We start from the raw sequence: 18,958 nt of genomic DNA, 5'->3' as shown, positions 1-18,958 counted from the left end.
TCAGTAAAAATTTTGGATCTTAATGTTTAAATACTACTTTAAGGAATACATCAAGTAAGACTGAAATTTAAGTTAAACTGCTTTGTAGGATACACATAGTTTCCTTCGTGGAGAAAAAAAAAATTGAACAATCTTTGACTTCCCCTACCAGAAGTATGTTTTCTCGTCGTTTTATTCAGGTCAGGTCTGCGTTCTCTCTCTCTCCATTTTCCTGTGAAGCTCCCACCACCTCTTCCTCTTTTCCAGCTTTGAAATCTTCCTCGTCCAAATCCTCTGCCTCTATAGTCTCCATTCATATTTTCTAAAAGACAAAGACTAAAAAAAATTCATCAAAATTACAGTGAAAATAGTGCTAAGAATGTATTAACATAGTAAATAAGAGAAAATTACTGTATTCTAGTTTGAGATTAGCAAACAGGCCCGCAACAGTGTACACTACGGTAATAATGAGATGTAGTCTCAAACACTCTGCAGTTACCCTTCTAATTCCCATTTCTTTTTAAGTTTTTATTTAAATTCCAGTTAGTTAACATGCACCGTAATATGTTTCAGATGTACCACGTAGTGATTCAACACTTCCATACAACCTTGGCACTCACCACAAGTTCACTCCTTAATCCCCATCATCACCTATTTCACCCATACCCCCACCCACTTCCCTCTAGTAACCATCAGTTTGTTCTCTATAGTTAATATGAGTCGGTTAAGCATCTGTCTTCAGCTCAAGTCACGATCTCAGGGTCCTGGGATGGAGCCCTGCCTCAGGCTCCCTGCTCAGCGGGGAGTCTGCTTCTCCCTCTCCCTCGGCCTGTCTCCCCCCTCTCGCTCTGAAATAAATAAATAAAATCTTTAAAAAAATTAATATGAGCCTGCTTCTTGGTTTGTCTCTCTTTTTCCCCCTTTTGCTCATTTGTTTCTTAAATTGCATATGAGTGAAATCATATGGTATTTGTCTTTCTCTGATTGACTCATTTTGCTTAGCATTATACTCTCTCGCTCTATCCAGGTCATTGCAAATGGTCCCATCTCTTTTTAAGGTATACCCATGGTGTTTCACCAAGTACACTGAATGCTCATGGGATAAAAATAAAGTACTGTACCTGTTTGCAAGGAGCTCCTACTACAGAAATGAAAATAAGACAAGTAATTAACTCTGAGATGACTTGTTTGTAGTGTTTTAGACTTATAAAAGAGCAGCACTGGCTGAACATAATCCTGACTGACACTAGGAATGCATCATCATAGCCCCTTATATACAGTCAATCCTGCATGTCATATCCACTTGTATCAGAGACACAAGGATATTCTTACATAGGCAGCTAATATAGACCTTTCTGGGGAAGCACAGGAGTGGAACATGGTACGTACAAATTTCAATCTTTTTTCTCTGTAGGGGTTAAATGGGAAAGAAGTTTATTTTCCGAGACTGAACAACTTCTTAAAAAGACAATAGAAGAAAGATCATTTCTAGGTCAATACTGACTAGATAAATTTAGTTTTTAGATAAATTTATGGAAATGCAATAGTTTTTTTGATAATATATTCGTATTTGTTAACGTTATAATCTTTTTCGCTGATTATCTCTTCACATTTTTTGTTTTGTACATAGCAAGATACTCATTTTCTTTAAACTCAAAGATAGTTCTGGCTAAGTATCAAATATTCAAAATATAAGTGACCTATAAAATGGGTTTTAAAATAATTCATATAGGTGGAGCACAGGGCATTTTCAGGGCAGTGAAATGATTCGGTATGGTATTGTAGTGGTGGATATATGATATGCATCTGTCAAAGCCATGGAATTGTACTACAGAAAGAGTGAACCCTAACAAACTCTGAAGCTTAGCTATTAATAACGCATCAATATCGGTCCATTAATTGCAACAAATGTAGCACACTATTGCAGGGTGTTAACAAGGGAAACCCGGGCTGAGGGGAGGGAAGAGAAAACATAAGGGAACTCTGCAATTTCTGTGCCATTTTTCTGAAACCTAAAACCGTTCTTAAAAAAACAAAGCTTATTTTTAAAAATAGTTGATATCCTAAGGATAAAAAGAAATAAAGAATATATCCGTACACTGTAGTGCAATTTTTCCCAGAAGACCGTATCCCAATCTGTCTGAAAGGATTTAACTAATAAATAAGTTAATACCCAAACAAGTCCGCGGTGTTAGGACAAGATAAAACTTATAACCGTCTAGATCACATTGCAAGTTAGGAAACTGAAGCCCAGAGAAATGGATCAAGATTCAAGTTGTTTGGTGGCAGTCCTGAGTCCGTCTTCAGACTCTCAAGATAAACTGCTCCTTCGAGAACGCTACATGCCATATCTTCCCCAAATAAGAGAACATAGTGAGAATAGTAAAAATTCCAACACAAACGCAAGAAATAGGACTGCAGAACTGGGTATAAGGAGCCACCCGGGGGTCTGCTGTGCTTCGTTAAATACGCTACTTCACTTAGGTCTCCTCAAGCTGTTCTTACTTGCAAAGAGGTCCCAAAGCTATCTCCGTTCTCAGGGGGCAGCAGGTGCGCCCCGCCCGGGTCTCCCCTTTTCCCAGAGAGGGGTGGAAGGAGATAGGCGGGGCCAAGAAGAGATTGAGGTCCGAGCTCCTCAGGTGACTCCTGCCCAAGTCCCTTCGGTCGCAGTCCTCCTGACGTCCTCGCGCCGGGGCCAAGTCTCATCTGTTGGAGCAGGTCGGGGACCTGTTTCCTCCGACACCTCGCAGACTCGCAGGAAGATGTTTAGCTACTCAAGCTGAGGTCGTCTGCTTCCAAATTCTTTTTTGGCGCGTCTGTGACGCAAGTTCCGTCCAAGGAGGGGCGAGACTAGAGGGGCAGAACAAAGTGCGGCCAATCAAGGAGTTCGGCCAGGCGGAAGCCGCGGGGCTGCCGGAAGCTGTTCGGAGTTTCCGACCGGAAAGCGGAAGCGGCGCGCAGCACGTGGGGGCGGTCCCGGTCGGAGGGTTCTGCGTCCACTTGGCTTGTGGTAGTGAGGCTGGCCGCGGCAACAGCGGAGGACGAGGGGCGGGGTGAGGGTGGCAGGAGAGACGCTGCAGAGCGGGGAGACCGGCTGAGCTCCATGGAGGGCTCAGAAGAGCTGCCGGGCCCACAGCCACCGCATCCCGGGGACCACCGCATCCGCGACGGCGACTTTGTGGTGCTGAAACGGGAAGATGTGTTCAAAGCAGTGCAGGTCCAGCGGAGAAAGTAAGTCAGGTCGCTGGCCTTAGGGGTCCCCGTCCCCATTTTCTCGAAACCCCTTCCCCCCAGGTCTTCCCACAGAGCCCCTTCGACCAGCGTCCCATTCTTGATTCTGCGGATCCCCAGCCTCCTCTTTCGTTATTTCCTTTTGGTCTTCCCACAGAGGCCTTTTCCCCCAACGTCCCATTCTCAGCCCTCGGGGTCTCACCTATCACTCCTGTCTTCCTGCAGACTGCCCCTTCCATGGTTTCAGACCTGGCCTTCTGCCTTCAACATTCCTCTCGATCTTTCCACAGGGCCCCTTTCCCATTCTTGCCCCTCGGGTGCTCAGGTGCCCTCCTCCCTCCCCACGCTTACCTTTCCTTCTGTCCTAGGGTTCTTCTAGGTCCCTGAGATGTTCTCTCCTGTTATCTCACAGAACCCATCAATCATCTGATATCCTTGCCCCTCAGGGTCCTCCCCTCCCCTGCCTTTTCCCCACAGACCATCCTTTCTCCTTGCTCCCTCAGCAGGATCAATCCCACAAAAATGAAACCTCTCTGACCTTTTCTGTCCCTCGGGCTCTTCTCTCTGTCCAAACTGTTTATACCTAATAACATTGGAGAACAACTTCTCATAGCACGTAGGATCACTCTAGGGTTCCCTCACTTTACAGGAAGGGATGCCAGGTCTAGGAAAGTTAAATTCCCCAAAAGCAGTTTGCTCAAGGTCTCAAAACTTGAAATTAGGCTTGATTTGTGAACCCGGTGATTAGTTACAACTCTGTTTTAATATTAGAGAAGTGGGAATTTTTGGTAACTTCTTGGCAGGGGTGGTGAGGTTGTTAAACCCCAACAGTTCATTAATGTTGAAAATATATTGAGATGTTTCAGTTAATTATCTGAAAAGTACAGCCAAGCTTTCTTTTTGAGTTAGGTTATTATAATACTTTTGACAATGAAGTAAGTTGAGTTCTGTGTCAGGACAGCTTTCTGCAGACCATAGGCCAGGTAGTGGTAGATTTGGAGTTTCTAAGTGCACACATGACATGAATTATTTTACTCCTGTGTGAATCAAACTGTTGACTGGTATTTAAAGTGAAACAAGTGTCATTAGAAAATAGTCAAGTAACAGTCCCCAAAACACTATGCTGGTGACAGCCAAGTCTTACTGCATAAGAATCAATTTAGTAAAGACAAAGAAATATTGGGGGGGGGGAGTTTCCTTTAGTCAGAAATATAATAGCTGCACCATTTTCTCTTTAGAATTTCTGAATAGAAATATGGACCAGCCTTCAAGCATATAGTTTTTGGAAAGAGCCAATACTAATTATTTAAGCTTTTAATTGAAGTATAGCAGTGCAGCAAAGCCCTTGTAAGTTTGATGAAATGATACCAAAGTTTATACAGCTGTATAATGACCATGCAGGTGAAATTTTGATTTTTCTTTCTTTTCTTTCTCATACGTTTAAGTTGCCTGATTTTAACATGTGGTCATTTGAGTGTGGTTGTTACTGTGCTTTTTTAGACAAGAGCTTTTTCATTACCAACAAGGCAGATAGTAACATCTTCATTTCTAAAAAGGACTCTGTAAGCACTCTAGACACCTTTATTTGGAAACACTTTTCATTACTTTTCTTGGCAGAAGCCAGTGCATTAGTTTCCATTTTATTTAGTAAATGACCCTCTGAACTCATCTACATCCCAGGGCAGACTCTCCCTTCACTCTTCTTTGGATCTGTACACATCTGGTTGGGCAGAAGCAATCTGACTCATTGGGAAGGAGACTCTGCAAATCCCACTCCTTCTTAGTGAAGACAAGGCACCACATTCTTATGACTGGGTCCCACTTTCCTGACTGGGGTAGTGACCTCTTGTCACGCATCAGTTTGAGTGACCCACCCTTCTTTGCATATGAGACCACTTGCCAGAAGGGTAAACCCAACCTAGCTCAGACTCAGTGTTTCATTAGTACTAGGGTGCTCAAGGGATGAGAGTATGGGGTACACATCTGGGCTAAACTGAGTTTCAACTGGATTGACTGAATTTATATCAGCAAATATTTTGAGAGTCTGTTATGCTCTGTTATGTTATAGAAACTGGGCACCTAGCAAAAAATAAGAATTGACCCTATCTGGATCACTTAGGATCTCACAGGAGTTCACTCATGATTCAAGTGAGGAGATTTAATGAAGATGTGACACATACACAGACAGTGGCATGGCAAGGTTTGGAGAACCAACAGAATGGTGATGCACCCAGGGTCTAGCAGTGGTGGGAAACTTTTGGCAAGGGAGTCTGGGTGATGTGGTCTATGCGTCTGTCATAGTCAGACTCCTGGGGCACAGAGAAAGGAAAAGAAGGTGTGGGTGGGGCACAAACAAAATTAACCAGTATGTGTCTTCCAGGATTCCAAATTCTGTGGACATGGGCCATGTCCTAAAGCTTAGCGGGGCTTCCTGAGATTCATTAGTCTTTTCTGGAGCAGACTGTGTGATATAGTGGAAGGAACCAGGCTTTGGAGTCAGGCAGACCTGGATTTTAATCCCAGCTCCCACTTTGTAACTGTGAATCTTGGACAAGATCCTTTTCCCTAAGTGTCAGATTGCTCATCTGGAAGGAGCTGTGTCCTAGGATTACTGTGAGAATTAAATAAAGAAGTATGAAACACACTGGTACATACTGCCTAGCTACTTGTCAGCACTCAGTGGGTATTAGTTTTCTTTTTTTGCGGAAAAAAAATTTTTTTTTCTGTTTTTGTGGGATCTTCCTTTTAAGTGGTAATAGGATAAAAATCCAGGTAATGGGGAAAGCTGAAGTTGCCTGATCCTCAGTAGAGCATTGTCAGCGTTAAGCACCATTCCCAAATGTATAGATTGTCAATAATGTTTATTTTCTAAATATAATTTGCCTTTACCAGATAATTTTACTTGTTTATTTGTTTGTTTATTAAGTAGGCTCCACACCCAGTGTGGGGCTAAACTCACAACCCTGAGATCAAAAGTCTCATTCTCTACTGACTGAGCCAGCCAGGCAACCCTGTTTTTACTAAGATAATTTTTTAAGAAGATAGCCAGTTAGACCAGAGAGTTTGTTAAATCCCTGTCATCTCACTAATAGTTCAGTTTTGAGAGTTTCTAGTTAGAGTTGCAAGGGGTGTGACAGTGTGTGTCCAGTGGTCTGGCAGCCTTGGTAACACTTAATGCTATACAGGAAATCCACAAAGCTATGAGTCTCAACATCCTGTCAGTGCCAATTGGAGTCAGACCAATGCCTCAGAAAAGGAACGTCTTCTGTTCTTGTTTCTCCTTCCAAATTCAGTGTTTTTGTAGGTTCTTACTAATGTTATGTCTCTGCCCCAACCCGGTTCTCTCTAGTTCATTTGTCAGTTTATGTTCAGAGGTAATGCTGCTCATCATTCTTTATGGAGACCAGTTTTGAAATAAACTTGCTTGAGCCTATCTTTTCTATACTGAATGCAAATGAGATTCAGCTAATTGCATTTTCTTCCCCAGAAAAGTAACTTTTGAAAAACAGTGGTTCTATCTGGATAACGTCATTGGCCATAGTTATGGAACCACATTTGAAGTGACCAATGGAGGAAGTCTTCAGCCTAAGAAGAAGAAGGAAGAGCCTACTTCAGGTGCACTGCTTTGGGTATATGAAATAGGTGCTCTTAAGCTGGCTAGTCAGAAACCTGTCAAGCCCAATTCTAAAATGCTAACTCAGGCTATCCCCAAAGAAATTTAAACTTACAATCTAAGAACTGTAGCTTGGTGGAATAAAGCAGGGTCTGCCTTTGGCTTTGGGTACCTGGATTCTGGCTCCAGCCTATCATTAACTGGCTTTCTGACTTTGGGCCAAGTTTTTAATCCTAGAAGAATCCTTGCTACTTTAGTGTAAGAGCAGGTAGAGTCCTTTCAGTGCCCCGAAGTTACATAACTGCTGCCGTCAGTTAGCATGTCAGGTAGAGTTAAGAGTCTGGCTTCCAATTTAACTGACGAGGTTGAAGTTCCAGTTTCATCACTTGCCTTGTAACCTTAGGCAGGTTACTTGGTTTCTGTAGGTCTTTATATCTGCATCTGTAAAATGGAGCCATAGTGCCTAGGCTGTAGCCAGTGTTCAGTCACATAACACATACGAAGTTCTTAACAGTGCCTTGCCTGTAACAAAGACCCCATAATTTTAGTTGTTATTGTTAATTAAAATTAAATATTTCAATATTTGTTAAAGTAAATGTACCTAAAATACTTTATTAATTAAAAAATAATTAATTTTAAAAATCAAATAACTAAAATACTATTGAAGTTTTGGTTCAAACCAGTTAACTAAATACTTTTAAACTAACGTCCATATTTTTATTGAGCACCAAATATGTGCCAGGCATGATTAGGCACTGTCTAAATCATCTCATAAAGTGTACCGAGCAGTGGGGAACACCAAGAATAAGTAGACAAGCAAACAACACACTTGCGGATGGTGATGTGTGCTGTGAAGATGGTAAAGCAGGGAGGTGTACTGGAGGCTGATTGGGTGAGACATGGCTGAGATGATGAGCTCAGCCCTGAGGGTTGGAAAGGACCTAAAGCTCTGTCATGAAGACACTCCCCAGTGGAGGGAGCAGCAGGTGCCAAAGCCTGCAGTGAGCCTGTGCTTGGTGTGTTTAAGGTCAGAAGGGCAGTGTGGCTGAAGCACAGGGGCCAAGAAATGAGGTCAGAAGAGGTCACCAGGGGCCAGAGCGTATATAAGATGGGCTGGATGTGGACATGAAATTAGAAGAAGAAAGATTTTACATAACTTCAGATCATAAATGTCATGAAGCAATTTCCTTCCTTAGAGACCAAAGAAGCAGGCACTGATAATCGAAATATAATTGATGATGGGAAATCTCAGAAACTTACTCAAGATGACATAAAAGCTTTAAAGGACAAAGGCATTAAAGGAGAGGTAATATTCAAAGGATGTCGTGTTTTGTTTTTGTTTGGTATTGAGGAAATTGCTTGGATTTTAAAGCAGGATTTACTTAAGATGAAATGTAAAAATACTGTTTTTCTCTTAGAAATAGCTTGACATGTACATGCCATTCAGTATATCAAAGATTTCATTTCTTATATGCAGGAATATAAGTGAGTGATATTACTGACATTATTAGCAAAAGAGAATTTAATAACTTAGTGCGTATCAGAGCTTAACTTGGTTCGTTTTCAGTAATGTTTTCAGCCAGTGTCTTCAGGAAGGACGGTTTCCTTTACATTCCTTCTCCCTTTAGTATGTATCTCTGTTTGTTTGTTTGTTTGTTTGTTTGTTTGTTTTTACCGTCTTAAGTGCAGTTACAAAGTACTTATATTTTAATACAAGTTCTAGATAGAGTGAAAAAAAATGCAGTTTATTCATTTGGACTTCTGTGGAAAAGGAACTGGAAAATCAGACCTTTGGATACATTCTAGGGTAAGAAACCTTTGAAGTTATTTCAGTGGAAATAAAGTTTCAGGAAATCTGCTTCCTCCTTTTCTTATAGGAAATAGTTCAGCAGTTAATTGAAAATAGTACAACATTCCGGGACAAGACAGAATTTGCTCAAGATAAATATATAAAAAAGAAGAAAAAGAAGTAAGTGGATTTTGTTCGAAAAGGATTAAAGTATGCAATCTTCATAGATTTATAAAATGTATATTATTAAAAATAAAATATTTTTAAGCCAGTTTTTAAAAACTGGTGTCTTCTTTTTTCTCCCCCCAGGTATGAAGCCGTCATTACTGTTGTGAAGCCATCCACCCGCATTCTTTCAATTATGTATTATGCAAGAGAACCTGGAAAAATTAAGTACGCTTTGTTTCCTTTCAAAAGTATATTTGGGGGAAAATATATCTTTAAGAAAAGTCATGATTTTAAGTAAAATGAAAAACTTGCTCACCTGCATAAAGTGCCCTCCTACCTCATGAATTGTAAGTTCTTTTTACTGTTGCTTCCAAAGCAGACTGTAGTCTTATCAACATAATTTTTATGAAATAAATAAAACTTAAAAAATGATGATTAAAATAGCTGGCTCTGCTTAGCTAAAAATAAATGAATCATTCTTTTTTCCTTAGCCACATGAGGTATGATACACTAGCCCAGATGTTGACGTTGGGAAATGTCCGTGCTGGCAATAAAATGATTGTAATGGAAACCTGTGCAGGCTTGGTGCTGGGTGCAATAATGGAACGGATGGGAGGTAAGATTTAACATTTTTAGGTTCATTAAAGCACCACCATGATGTGAGTAGAAGGGCTTAAAAACTCAAACGCACAGAAAGTGAAGCTTAATTACTGTGAGATTCACGAAGTGGCTTGGGTGGGCCTGTACCGCCCCAGTCCCTGGGACCTTCCTGCAGAATCCACATCTCTCAGCCAGTGCTGTGTCGGTGCCCCTGGATGGCAATTGCCCTTTCCAGCTTCAGTGTCAGTGGGGATGTTTCTGAAGCCTTTGGCTGGCCTCAACCTCCAGGACAGTGATTTCAGTAAATTCTTGGATAGCTGGTGCCCATTTTATTGGCCTAAATAGAGGGGATTGGATGAGAAGACTACGAGGGGTATATTTTGTCTTGGAGGAACACAACACAGCCCGGTTTGCCTGCCCTCTCTCCAACCCTGTTGCAGCTAAAAACTTCTAACTGCCCTGATTGAGGATTGGACTGGGGGAATGGCTGTACTGAGAGCCAGTCACCAATCATGTGACACCCAATTTTGCAGGATCACAGGGTTTTGCTGTAGTGTCACATGGAGGTTCGTGTGTTTTGGAATTATATTTCCTTCACTGGGAATATTCACAGACTGAACAGACCACCAGGGAAGCTGCGTCATCCTGCAGCCCCTGAAAAGAGTAGAGATCTTCAGTCCTCTTACTGTGGAGGACCCTGAGGGTTTGCTGAGTCTGGAATCCCCTCCATTGAGCAGATACTTATTTTTTTAATCTCTTCAGGTTTTGGTTCCATTATTCAGCTGTACCCTGGAGGTGGACCTGTTCGGGCAGCAACAGCATGTTTTGGATTTCCCAAATCTTTCCTCAGTGGTCTTTATGAATTCCCACTCAACAAAGTGGACAGTCTCCTAAATGGAACATTTTCTGCGGAGATGTTATCTTCAGAGCCTAAAGACAGTGCTTCAGTTGAAGAAAGTAATGGCACCCTGGAGGAAAAACAGACTTCGGAACAGGAGACTGAAGACAGCATGGCAGAAGCCCCAGAGAGCCATCACCCACCGGAACAGGAAACAATGGAAATCGTCTCTCAGGAGCCAGAATATAAGGAGCCTAAAGAGAGAGGAAGCAAAAAGGATTATGTAAGTGTTAAGAGTCCCCCTGCCTTCACAGTATTCCCCTCAGAGTTTCAGTTAACTTCATCTAAGCACTGAGGTTCAGTTTGGCTTTGGAGCATCAGGGCCCAAGATAATAAATACCAAAACAGATGGAGAAAATGCGTGTGTGGGTGTACACACATATGTGATGTATTCTTTGGGGTGGAGCTTTAGGGTCCAGAAGTGTTGTATAGGTAGCTTACTGATGGTTCTATAACAAGCAGGTTTGTGTGTTTTCAACTTCCTCACGAATGACCTACTGCTGCTCTAGTCCACGTTGAGAAATACTGTTGAGATGTTTTGACAGACCAGCACTTCCATAAACCTGACTGAATGACCTCAGTACATTAGTTTCTTCTTTTTCTTCTTGAAGGTTCAGGAAAAGCAGAGGAGACAAGAAGAGCAAAGGAAAAGACATTTAGAGGCTGCTGCTCTGCTGAGTGAAAGAAACTCAGATGGGTGCGTTGATGAAGGAATGCAGATATCTGGGTGCTCGTGGGCTTTGCTTCAAACAGTTTAGAATTCTCTGTGTGTCTGCTTTGATTACAGTGGGAGCAGAGATGATGATTCTATCTTGGGTTTTTAAAGGAGGCTGTATCTGGTGGAGGTGGGAAATTGTGCTGGTTTCAGAGTTTTAGAATAAATTTGAAATGTCTCCGTTGACAGTGTATCAGATGAGTCTGTGTGGTCCTGCTACATGCGGGTGGTGGGCCATTCAAATTGATGCGATGTTGGCCAATGGTAAAGGCTAAGGAAAACCTGACAGACGTAGATTCTGGTATCTGCAAAGCCAGAATTACAATGTTGGATTTGTTTCCAGAGATTTTTTTTTCAAATCAAGAATGTCGTTAAATGCTACTTAGAGTTGCCAAGCACCGAGAGCTTTTCATTCATTTTGTGTTTCTTAGAAAATAGTAGCTCGTGTTTTTTTTGGGGGGGGGGAGTTTGTAGAATGTTATATTTAAAGCTCTTCCTTGTGTGAGTCATGACAAATGAATAGATGGTCATTTTTTAAAAAGATTTTATTTATTAGAGAGAAACTACAAGCAGAGGGAGCAGCAGAGGAAGAGGGAGAAGCAGGCTCCCCGCAGAGCAGGAAGCCCAACACAGGGCTCGGTCCCAGGACCGTGGGATCATGACCTGAGCCAAAGGCAGAGGCTCAATTGACTGAGCCACCCAGGCGCCCCAATAGATGACCAGTTTAAGTGCATTTTAAAATCTATGCTCTACTTTGCCGAGTAGAGAAATAATTTGTCTGATGTTTTCCTTGCAGTTTAATTGTAGCTAGTCGTTTCCATCCCACTCCACTCCTGCTGTCTTTGCTGGACTTCGTGGCCCCTTCAAGGCCGTTTGTGGTCTACTGTCAGTATAAAGAGGTAATGCTGAAATGGAAGGGACGGGAGTTCTTGCATCTTCGTGTTAATACTCAAATCACAGCCCTCGAAGGCATTCTTACAGAATTTGTTTATGCCTTTAGCCTCTTTTGGAATGCTACACAAAACTGCGGGAAAGAGGAGGGGTCATCAACCTCAGGCTGTCTGAAACCTGGCTCAGGAATTACCAGGTATGTGTTCTTCCAGCTGTTTCCAGGGAGCTGCTCTCCTGAGTCGCTGGCTCTCTGCGGTAGTGCCAGAAGTTGTTAAATAAATGCCCCTGTTTCTGTCTACAGAGATGAAAGAATCTCCTGCCTGTAACTCAAAGTGCCCTGGCTTTTCCTGACCCTTTTTCTTCCTTTCATGTCAGGGTCTATTATTCTGTAACTCCAATCCAGAGGCATTTAAAATGCAAACAGTTGTGGTTCATGTTTCTCCAAGGCCTCGAGATCACTGTGGAGGGAATAACTGATAATAGCAAAATCCCTAGGCCAACAAGAAAGTGACTCTCCCCTCTCTGCTGGGATGTGTTTGCAGTAGGTTTGCAGGATTTACTGGTGGGCCCCATGTCAGTTCAGTTCCTCTCGAAGGCATACGCCAAGATGGAATTAGAAGTGTAAGGGATTTATTGGGGAAGATGCCTCTGAAGGACGAGGGAGAGAGGGAACAGGATCAGATGCGAAAGCCCTCAGACCATGGTGGAGGTCTGATTGCTGCAAAAGAAGGGAGAGAAGGGAAGATGGGAGGATGAGCCTGCAGCGCTGCCTTCAGGAAGTCTCAGCCAGGATGATGGGGAACCCCAGAGCAAAGGTTGCCCATTAAAGGAGCCTGTATTGGGCAGAAGTGTTGCAGTCCTGGGTACCCGTGCTCAGTAATCGACTTGGAGCAGCCCATGGCTTCCCTGGGTGTGAATGCTGCGGAGGATCCCAAAGGAGCAGCAGTTAGAGGCTTTCTGCTGCCTGAACTCCTCACAGCCGGTTCCCTGTTGAAGGGAGATCTGAGCGAGCACCTCCACGGCCGCCACAGGCCCTCCCCTGCTGCTTGGACATCGTACTACCTTAATCCAGGATACTCAAAGCCCTGAGCGGACCCTGCCCTTCATGGCAGTCATCTTCTTGAGCTGTGGTAACAGCAGAGGAGAGATTTTGTCAGAGTTAACAAGGTATCAGGGAAGGAACGCTCTGGATATGTGTCCAGTAGCTACTTCCCCGTGGACCCAAGCTCCACTGTTGGCCATGAAGCTTCCTGGAGCCGATAGGAAGAAAGCTGTGCACAGGCCCAGCGTACTACACAAACATTTGCTCGTTTGCCACGGGAAGCTTGCCTCAGGGTTGAGAACAGCAGCTTCAGAAATTTTCAGAAGAAATTTAAACCAGTTTCTACGCTTTTATCTGCACTATCTTGTGAAGGAAGGAACTCTTTTTAGGAATTGGTCCGATTAAATCTTCAAGAGAATCTCTGTCATTTAAATTCTGATTTCTGGCATGTGTGTTGTTATCTGCTTTATCTGCTTTATCTGCTTAGGAAAACGTGAATGTCTTTCTGTCTTAATTAGGTTTTGCCAGATCGAAGTCATCCCAAACTACTGATGAGTGGAGGTGGGGGGTACCTTCTCTCAGGCTTCACTGTTGCCATGGATAACCTTAAAGCAGACCCCAGTCTCAAATCCAACGCAAGCACTTTAGAATCACACAAGACGGAAGAGCCAGCAGCTAAAAAACGGAAATGCCCGGAGTCTGACTCTTAACCTTTCAAACATTGCTCTGATTTTTGTCCTCAGGCGTTATACAGTTAGTAATTAAACTTTAATGCCATTACTAATTGTTTTCTCATCTTCTAAAAGTAAGTCTATACACTTGTTCCTGGGAAGGACGAGTAAGCCTTTTGTCCACCTCTGGCACAGATAAATTTGGTCTGTCAAAACATCGAGCCCAAATACCCAAGCCTGGGGTGTATGCAGTGGACTGGTATATATGGCCAATTCTGTTTATTTCACAAAAATCCTCTAAGTACTTTTAGTACTCTGTGAAAATATCTTGAGAATTTAGACATCCTAAAAATATATTTATACAAGACTTTGTTTGTATGTTAAGCTAAGTGGAATAACACAACATACCTAAAACTTGGGTACTGAAAGAAAGAATTTGTGGAAGAAATTTCTTGTGTTCATTCCACTCTCTTCAACCTAAGCAATATGGATGTGTGAGTGTATGAGATTTACAGTACCAAAAATACCCTCCCTGTTCCCTCCAGTGGAATAAACTTTTTTAAAACACTAGATTTTTTTATTTTAATAGTTGACAACTTAGGAAAGTTCTGAGTATTTATTGTATTGCTTTTTTTTGTCGATACACAAAGGTGTAGTAGGGTACTTTTTTGTGTTAATTTGCCCATCTCCTCATTCTTTGTTCCAAGTGAAGTGACTAGAATTTTTGTGTTCTATTAAATTAAAGGAAATAGCAAAGATTTTCCCCCCTACCCAGAGACTTATGGAGATACACACGTGCACACACACACACGCATATGTTTATGGTTGTTGGTATATACACACACATATATATATATTTATATATACGTATGAAAACAGAGAGAATGCACTATTTATATGATCTATGGCAAAGTTTAGTGCAGGGCTTAGACCAGTTCTCATTGCATTAGTGTCACTCCTTGTCAAATGTATTTTAAAGTGCCTTTTTTGTGATGATTAATGCTGGTTTGTTGAGCTCTGGCATGATTAGGTGGTTAGCCTTTCTAAGCTCTGAAAACATAATCAAATTTGGTCATCTACTGCGGCCAAGGGAAGTATTTAGAGTAAGCCGTGGCTCTTGTCTTGCTCACTAAACATGCTCATAGTGTGTACTGTTCACATCGTTATAGCATAGATGCTGATCATCCAGCAAGGAGCATCTTGGGGGGGGGTGAGAAATTACATTTTCCTGATAGCATGTATTATCCTGATAATGGTCAATGTGATTACCAACAAGTACAGTTTTGATTCCTTTTTCTTAAAACAATTGCTTTTAAAGAATAAAAGTGTTTCCTATTACAATTCGTCTGATTTACATTAATGATGGGGTCAGTGACACCACATTCACTGGCTTTCAGCTGATGCAACATGTGATCTGTATAAGAAAATGTGCCCCAATTGACACATCACTGAACATGTCCTCGCAAAGTCATCACGCACATACAACCAGTCACGTTTTGTCAAGGAGAGCACATGTGCAGACTGGATTCAGTAGCGTCTGGTCTCCGCTGGTTGCTGTTGCTTTAATCCTCTCCTCATTGGGATTCATCCAGTTTTCAAGGCACATCACATTTCATTCGTTCTGGAAGTCTGCACTACCAAGGCGTGTGCCCGTGTAGCTGCCCCTGGAGTTGACTTGTGAACTCCTCTCACGTACCAGCAGCAAAAGTTAACCTAACCTGTGTTATTTTTTTCCCTTGAATATTATTTACTTCATCTTTGAGGACTGATGCTGAATTCAATACCTTGAAAACTTAGTACCGGAATTCTCTGGAGGGCTTATTAAACCCGGATTGTTTAACACCTGGAAGTTTCTGATTCAGTAGGTTTGGGGTGGAGCAGAAAATTTGCATTTCTAAGAAGTATCCAGGTGATGCTGCTGGCCCAGAGCCCGTGCTTGAGAAACACTCCTTTGTGTGCACCCACGTGAAGAGCGCAGCAAAATACATGATGCTTTTGTCTTGTTTGTAAAGTGGACATCCACCTTTGGAGCAGATGAATGGATAATTCTGACTTCCGGACATCTAGCCACCAGGAGAGTTTTGTGACATAACACTTAAATGAGTGGCCATCAAAAAATAAAGACAAAAGTCATTTTGTGATGTCCACCTTATTTCTTCACTGGATTAGGGTACTTGGAAATATACAGTGGTGCCAATTAGATTTTTTTTTTTTTTAGCTTAGAGGTACACTAAAATTGTGTAGCGCATAACTCCCCTCCCCCAGCTTTATTGAATTATAATTAACATAGAACATTGTGTAAATCGGGGCACCAGGTGGTTCAGTTGGTTGAGCATCGACTCTTGGTTTTGGCTCACGTCATGATTTCGGGGTCCTGAGACTGAGCCCCGCGTTGGGTTCTGCGCTCAGTGGGGAGCCTGCTTGAGATTCTGTCTCTACCTCTCCCTTTCCCTCTGCCCCTGTCCGTGCCCCCACTCACGTGTGCACTCTCTCTCCCTCTCTAAAATACATAATTTTTTAAAAAATATATATTGTGTAAGTTTAAAGTGTATAATGTGTTATTTTGATACAGTTACATATTGCAAAGTGATTACCACTATAGCTTTAGCTGAAACACCTCCATCCCATCACATAATTACCATTTCTGTTGGTAGTGAGAACGTTTAAGATCTACTCTCTTAGCAAATTTAGTATCTAATGCAGTATTATTAACTATAGTCACTATGCTGTATATTAGATCCCCAGAACTTATTCATCTTTATAACTGGAAGTTTATACCCTTTGACGAATATCTCCTCAGAGCCTGCCCCACCCCAGCCCCTGGCAACCACCATTCTACTCTCTGTTTTTATGAGTTTGGTTTTTTTTTTTAGATTCCACATACAAGTAACATACATTATTTGTCTTTCTCTGTCTGGCTTATTTCACATAGCACAATGCCCTCAATGTATCCAAGTTGTCATAGATGACAGGATTTCCTTCTCATGGTTGAATAATGTTCCATTGTGTATAGATACCCCATCTTTATCCATTCATCGATTAACAGACACTTAGGTTGTTTCCATATCTTGCCTATTGTGAGTAATGCTGCAGTGAATATACCTCTTCAAGATACTGATTTTGTTTCCTTCAGATATATATACATATACAAAAGGTCTATATGTTTACACTCCCTTCCTATGTTTTATGACTTTGATTTCATAATTTGTTTTTTTCATATTGTGTATCCATTAACAAATTATTATATTTATTGTTTATTTTTAAATCCTTTGGTCTTTTAACCATTGTACTGGAATTATAAGTGATTTATCCATTACCATTACAATATTCCAAATTTATATATCAGTGAGTTTTATACTGTTCTCATTTCAATTAGCTGATTAGTGGCTTCCATTTTAGCTTAATGAACCCCCTTTAACATTTCTTGTCAGGCTAGTCTAGTGGTGACGAACTTCAGCTTTTTGTCTGGAATACTGTCCACTTCTGAAGGACAGCTTAGAGTGTTCTTAAGTAGAGTATTCTTTTTTTTTTTTTTTTTTTTAGTTTATTTGATAGAGAGGGAGCACAAGCAGGGGGAACAGGAGAGGGGGAAGCAGGCTCCCCGCTGAACAGGGAGCCTGATACGGGGCTTGATCCCAGGACCCTGGGAACCTGACCTGAGCTGAAGGCAGACGCTTGAAGACTGAGCCACCCAGGCGCCCCTTACGTAGAGTATTCTTGATTGGCAGTTTTTTGTTTTTTTTTCCTGCACTTTGAATATATCATCCCACTTCCTTCTGACAAGGAGAATTTCTGCTGAAAAATCCACTGGTAGTCTTATAGGGGTTCCCTTGTAGGTAACAAGTTGGTTTTCTCTGGCTCCTTTTAAGAGTCTCCTTATCTTTAATCTTTAACAATTTAATTATAATATGTCTCAGTGTATCTTCATCTTATTTGGTACTCTTTGGGTTTCTTGGATCGAATGTCTGTTTCTTTCTCCAGGTTAGGGAAGTTTTTAGCCATTATTTTTTTAACTTTTCTGCCACTTTCTCTTTCCTTCTGGGACCCAGATAATGCATATGTTTGTCCACTTAATGGTGTCACATAAGTCCCTAAAGCTATCTTCACTCTTTTTCATTTTTTAAATTTTTTGCACCTTTGATTGGATGAATTCCACTGCCCAGTCTTTGAGTTCATTGATCCTTTCTTTGATCTATCTGCTGTTGAACCCCTATATTGAATATTTTAGTTCACTTATTGTATTAGCTCTATGATTTCTTTATGGTACTTACATTTTCTGTCTTTTGAAATTCTCACTTTGTTAATGGTGAGCATTTTATGACCATCATTTTGAACTCTCTATAAAATAAATCACTTATCTCTGTTTCATTAAGATCTGTTTCTGGAGATTTATCTTATTCTTTTGTTTGGAACGTATTCCTCTGTTTCTTTATTTTTTCTTTACTCTGTATTTTGGTGCTTACATATTAGATATGACAGCAACCTCTCCCAGTCTTGACAGATTGGTCTTGTGTAGGAGATAAGCCTCACCAATCAGCTCAGTCTGAGCTTCTGGTTGTCTGTCAAACCTTTATGATTGTCAGGGCGCCTGGATGGCTCAGTTGGTTAAGCACCCAACTCTTGATTTCAGCTCGGGTCATGATCTCAGAGTTGTAAGATAGAGCCTCACATCGGGCTCTGCACTGGGCATGGGGCCTACTTAAGATTCTCTCTCTCCCTCTGCCCCTTCCCCCCTAAAAAAAAAGACAAAAACCTTTGTGATTATCTAAGCCACCATCTTTGTTCTTTGTGGTCCCCAATAATTGAGGGTGTGCCAAGACCTGCTAGTATCCCAAAGGGGAGAATTACTGTCAGCACCTAGAAGCAGGCTGATTAGCAGCTGGATTCTCAGGCAGCAGGTGGGAATGAATGTGGTTAAGGCTCTTCCAGGAGAAATTAGGAGATGGGCATGTTTGCCTGCTTCCTCTATGCTGAGCCCTGTTGTATTTGCTGTTGTACTGTGGAACTCATGAATGCAATTCGCATTGGCTGTTAGAAGTGATCCGGGGTCCTCAGGTGGCAGCCACAAAAGTTGGGGTGCCAGACACATGTACAAGCTCCTTTCACCAAGATAGATGCTGGTGATCTGATTTTATCATTGGAGTGAACCAGAGGGAGAAGGTAAAGGAAGTGCCCATTGGCTCCTCGGGCCTTTGGGAGGATTGCAGTTCTAAATGTGCACTAAATCAGAAGCCAGCCCCTCAGGCAGCAGCTTGTAAAGTGTACAGTTATGTCCCGCAAGGAAAGACAGTCTTTTCCTGTTACCTCTGCACTGATCTCCGAGACAAGTGCTCTTGTGACTTTGCGAACTTCTTTGCTTGC

At 41.8% G+C, this 18,958-nt stretch overlaps 2 protein-coding genes across 7 annotated transcripts in view; one reads left to right on the top strand and one right to left on the bottom strand.

Moving 5' to 3' along the window:
- MCM8 (minichromosome maintenance 8 homologous recombination repair factor) overlaps positions 1-2,830 on the bottom strand; it is a 39,934-nt gene extending 37,104 nt beyond the window's left edge. The window contains exons 1-2 of one of the 3 annotated variants that reach the window (XM_044385695.3): positions 2,485-2,830; positions 149-315 (exon numbers count right to left, since the gene is read on the bottom strand). In XM_044385695.3, the coding sequence (XP_044241630.2) occupies positions 149-296 (148 nt within the window). In that variant the 5' untranslated portion in view covers positions 297-315; positions 2,485-2,830. The remainder of the gene's footprint in view (positions 1-148; positions 316-2,484) is intronic. The other 2 variants (XM_044385694.3, XM_026503043.4) reach the window with 2 other exon arrangements.
- An 84-nt stretch (positions 2,831-2,914) lies between these two features.
- TRMT6 (tRNA methyltransferase 6 non-catalytic subunit) overlaps positions 2,915-18,958 on the top strand; it is a 63,927-nt gene continuing 47,883 nt past the window's right edge. For 3 of the 4 annotated variants that reach the window (XR_007190665.2, XM_048222229.2, XM_057312656.1), the window contains exons 1-10: positions 2,931-3,210; positions 6,698-6,825; positions 8,020-8,129; positions 8,701-8,792; positions 8,922-9,005; positions 9,272-9,396; positions 10,143-10,501; positions 10,890-10,975; positions 11,790-11,892; positions 11,994-12,080. Coding sequence is in view for 3 of the 4 variants with exons in the window: in XM_048222229.2 (XP_048078186.1) it covers positions 3,083-3,210; positions 6,698-6,825; positions 8,020-8,129; positions 8,701-8,792; positions 8,922-9,005; positions 9,272-9,396; positions 10,143-10,501; positions 10,890-10,975; positions 11,790-11,892; positions 11,994-12,080 (1,302 nt within the window). In the remaining variant the exon portion in view is untranslated. Of the gene's footprint in view, positions 3,211-6,697; positions 6,826-8,019; positions 8,130-8,700; positions 8,793-8,921; positions 9,006-9,271; positions 9,397-10,142; positions 10,502-10,889; positions 10,976-11,789; positions 11,893-11,993; positions 12,081-13,444; positions 14,939-18,958 lie in introns of those variants that run through there. The other variant, XM_026503048.4, reaches the window with a different exon arrangement.

Source organism: Ursus arctos, unplaced genomic scaffold, assembly GCF_023065955.2.
Source record: "Ursus arctos isolate Adak ecotype North America unplaced genomic scaffold, UrsArc2.0 scaffold_16, whole genome shotgun sequence".
NCBI classification, from domain to species: domain Eukaryota; kingdom Metazoa; phylum Chordata; class Mammalia; order Carnivora; family Ursidae; genus Ursus; species Ursus arctos.
Note: the sequence above shows the minus strand (reverse complement) of the source record. Positions and strands in the feature narration are given on the sequence as shown.